We start from the raw sequence: 3,105 nt of genomic DNA on the forward strand, positions 1-3,105 counted from the left end.
CGCCCGCTGAGCTGAAGCCAGTTACCATGAGGGCAGCAACGTCTCAAGCCAAGCAGCTTATCGTACTGCTCATCGTCTGTGGGACACTGGGCAACAGCCACGCCTACGAGGTGCCCCCGGTGACGGTCAAGGTGAACAGTCCAAAGGGTTTTGAGGTCTCCATACCCGATGGGCCGGGAATTTCACTGTTTGCCTTCCACGGCAAACTCAATGGGGAAATGGAAGGTCTGACTGATCAGACCTGGCCTACCACTGTAGTCACGCCCCGTAATGGACGCTGGACCTATATTAATCGGCAGCAAAAGCTTGAGCCAGGCGATGTGGTCAATTACTGGGTGACTGTTCGGTACAATGGCCTGGACTATCATGCTTATAACCAGAGCTTCCAGGTAGGCCCAAACGATGAGAGAAACCAAAAAACTACCATCAATTTGCCCTCAAGAGATGGAGCCAAATCAGATATAATTATCAATGTGAATCGCAATATAAATATTTATGCTTGACAACTATAAGAAATATCTAAGCCAAAAGAAATCAAATCAAGATTATGAAGCTCTAGTTCTGTTTTAAAGTAATAATTAGAGAATATACAAGAAAAAATAATGAAAAATTCTTCAATTATTTTAATGGTGGAAGTAGAAATAGATGAGTGATTCAATATATCATATCTTATTCGTTGTATAATATATATATACGCAAATGCTGATTAATAAAGGGTTTATAAATCTTTTATTTTTGCGTGGCTCCATATTTTACAACTCTTTCCTGATTCTAGCAAGTTTACTTGATTTTCATTAACATTTTATACTTTTTTAAATTTTTAATTCGCTATTAACGAATGTCTATTTTTAGTATAAATCCCCATATCATTATTTATTTATATTTGCCACCAATTTCCTACATACACATTTTCATTGATATTTAGGAAACTCAATAATACAAAACGAAATTTTTTCGAAAATTTACAATAAATTCCCTCCGCTCACCTTATTTGATTGAAAACGGGCTGAAAATATTTGTGCCCATATTAAATGTCTGAGTGTTGCCAATAACAACAACAAATTTCGGACTCTGCACATGTCAAACTCATTGCGCAATGCATTGTTTGCCAAAGTGCCATAAATCAAAGAAGCACTTTGTCACAGATACGCAAGTAAGTATCCGGGCCGTATAAATCATGTTGAAAAGTTCTCCGCATGCGTGTGAAATACTGTGCGAGTAATGGCTGCTTCAGAATTACCGCAATGCATTCCAAATGCACAGACCTATACCAAAACAAACAGACAAATAAGAATGCCAACTGCACAGAGGAGAGCTCGTATAGCTAAGCATATATAGGGACTTCAATCACAATTCACTATGCTACAGCTATATTAACTGCATACGTCTAATAATACTAATTTAGTCATTATAATAATGGAAATAGTATGGAAAGGTAGAAATAATATACATATAAAACAGTACGAAATATTATGACTAGTAGCAGAGTATGAAATAATATGATTTAAATTAAATAGATGTGACATATGATATATACATATAATATAATAAAGTGTGAAATAGTAAGGAATAGCACGGATAACGCAGAAATAAAATAGTAGCTAAAAACGATATACGACACTCAAGAGTATGAAATTGTGTGAAAAACCGCAGAAATCAAATAGTGGTAAAAAAGATTTATTTAATATGAAATAGTATGATTTTGTACGAAATAGTGTGAAATAGTATTGATATCACAGAAATAAAATAGTAGTTAGTTAAATAGTTAAATACGATATGCAACACAAAACAGTATGAAATAGTATGAAATATCATGCATGATATATTGTAGTACTGAAAAATGTTATAAGCCACAAAACAGTTGGCAATCCCACAAAAAACACTACTTACAATTTGCAGAGACATCTGGAATCTCCAAGCAATCAATATCCGTAACTGAGCAAGTGCTATTTATTCAAAATGTGGTTTTCCTCATTTTTACTCAGATGGGGGCTTGGTTCCGCATGCTAATTGCATTATTCACAGCTTCATGGCAAATTATAAAATCGGCTAATTTACGAAACGGATTTTTCAATTTTGGCTTTTAATTAGTTCAAGCTGTATTTCAGTATTTATTTAACTAATATTTTAAATATACATTCCATTATTCTAAAATGCAGATTCATATATGCCATTGTTCTCATTACAACTACTCTTTTTTTTTCATTTCTTCTTTCTTTTCTTTTTCCATTTTTATCAACAACAATGAAGGTTATACATTTTTAATTATAAATTTCAAACAAAGAATACTTAAATTATATAAAACTGATATTATACAAAATTAAATTTGTAAGAATTGTTGTATTGTATACAAATATTACGTATACGTAACTGCCTAAACCAAAGTCAGTTGATGGTTCGATAGAACGCTTCGATAGTTTTCCTCCTCATAGAATCCAAAGGTCTTGATTCCATTTTTTATACATTTTCATACAAAGGCATAAAAAACACTTATTATATGTAGATAGTACTCTAAAGGAGTTTGTTTAGTTGACATCAACAAAAGTGGAAAAATTATTTGTTCACAAAGCAAACCTTATAATAAGGCTCAAATCTGTTTCGCTTAAAATATACTTAAATTCATAAAACCCATTTCTAAGAATATCTGCTACGACTATTTACAATAACTGCCACAACTTCTGAATGCCTCTATACTTTCAATTGGCATAGGCGCACAAAAAAGGTAAATAAAAAAAGGAAAACACTAAGGGATATAAAAAAGAATAATGCGCAAAACTATTCACGCAGGTAGTTCTGATATCTGAATCGAGCGCATTGGCCTTTTGCTGGCAAATATACGAGTAAACAACTGCATAAAGGTTACTTTTGGCCCATTTAACTTTCACTTGAGGCAAACAAAAGCAGATAAAACTTTCTGCTTAGCCAGGGCAAGCACAATACAAAGTAACAAATCCATTCGACTTTTATCTGCACAAGTGCTTAGAAGTTTTTCTCGTCCTTTTTTCTTGTTTTGCTTGCTTCTTTTTTTTTCCTAGTCCAAAGTGCTGATATCTGTTGCTGCTTGAAGAAAAATGACAAATGGATATATCGGTATTTTGTAATTAT

The 3,105-nt window shown here is 33.3% G+C and overlaps 1 protein-coding gene across 1 annotated transcript; it reads left to right on the forward strand.

The window, feature by feature from the left end:
• Positions 1 to 665, forward strand: LOC149268613 (gram-negative bacteria-binding protein 3-like). Its single transcript, XM_089470063.1, has one exon. The coding sequence runs from the start codon at positions 27 to 29 to the stop codon at positions 501 to 503; it is 477 nt and encodes a 158-aa protein (XP_089326189.1). The 5' UTR covers positions 1 to 26; the 3' UTR covers positions 504 to 665.
• The last annotated feature ends 2,440 nt before the right edge of the window (positions 666 to 3,105 follow it).

The sequence above is a fragment of the Drosophila arizonae genome, chromosome 5, assembly GCF_054131065.1.
Source record: "Drosophila arizonae isolate 15081-1271.41 chromosome 5, UAZ_ARI_1.0, whole genome shotgun sequence".
In the NCBI taxonomy this organism is placed as follows: Eukaryota; Metazoa; Arthropoda; class Insecta; order Diptera; family Drosophilidae; genus Drosophila; species Drosophila arizonae.

Bases quoted from the DNA above. Each gene is read 5' to 3' on its own strand.
- LOC149268613 (XM_089470063.1), top strand. From the start codon at position 27: ATGAGGGCAGCAACGTCTCAAGCCAAGCAGCTTATCGTACTGCTCATC.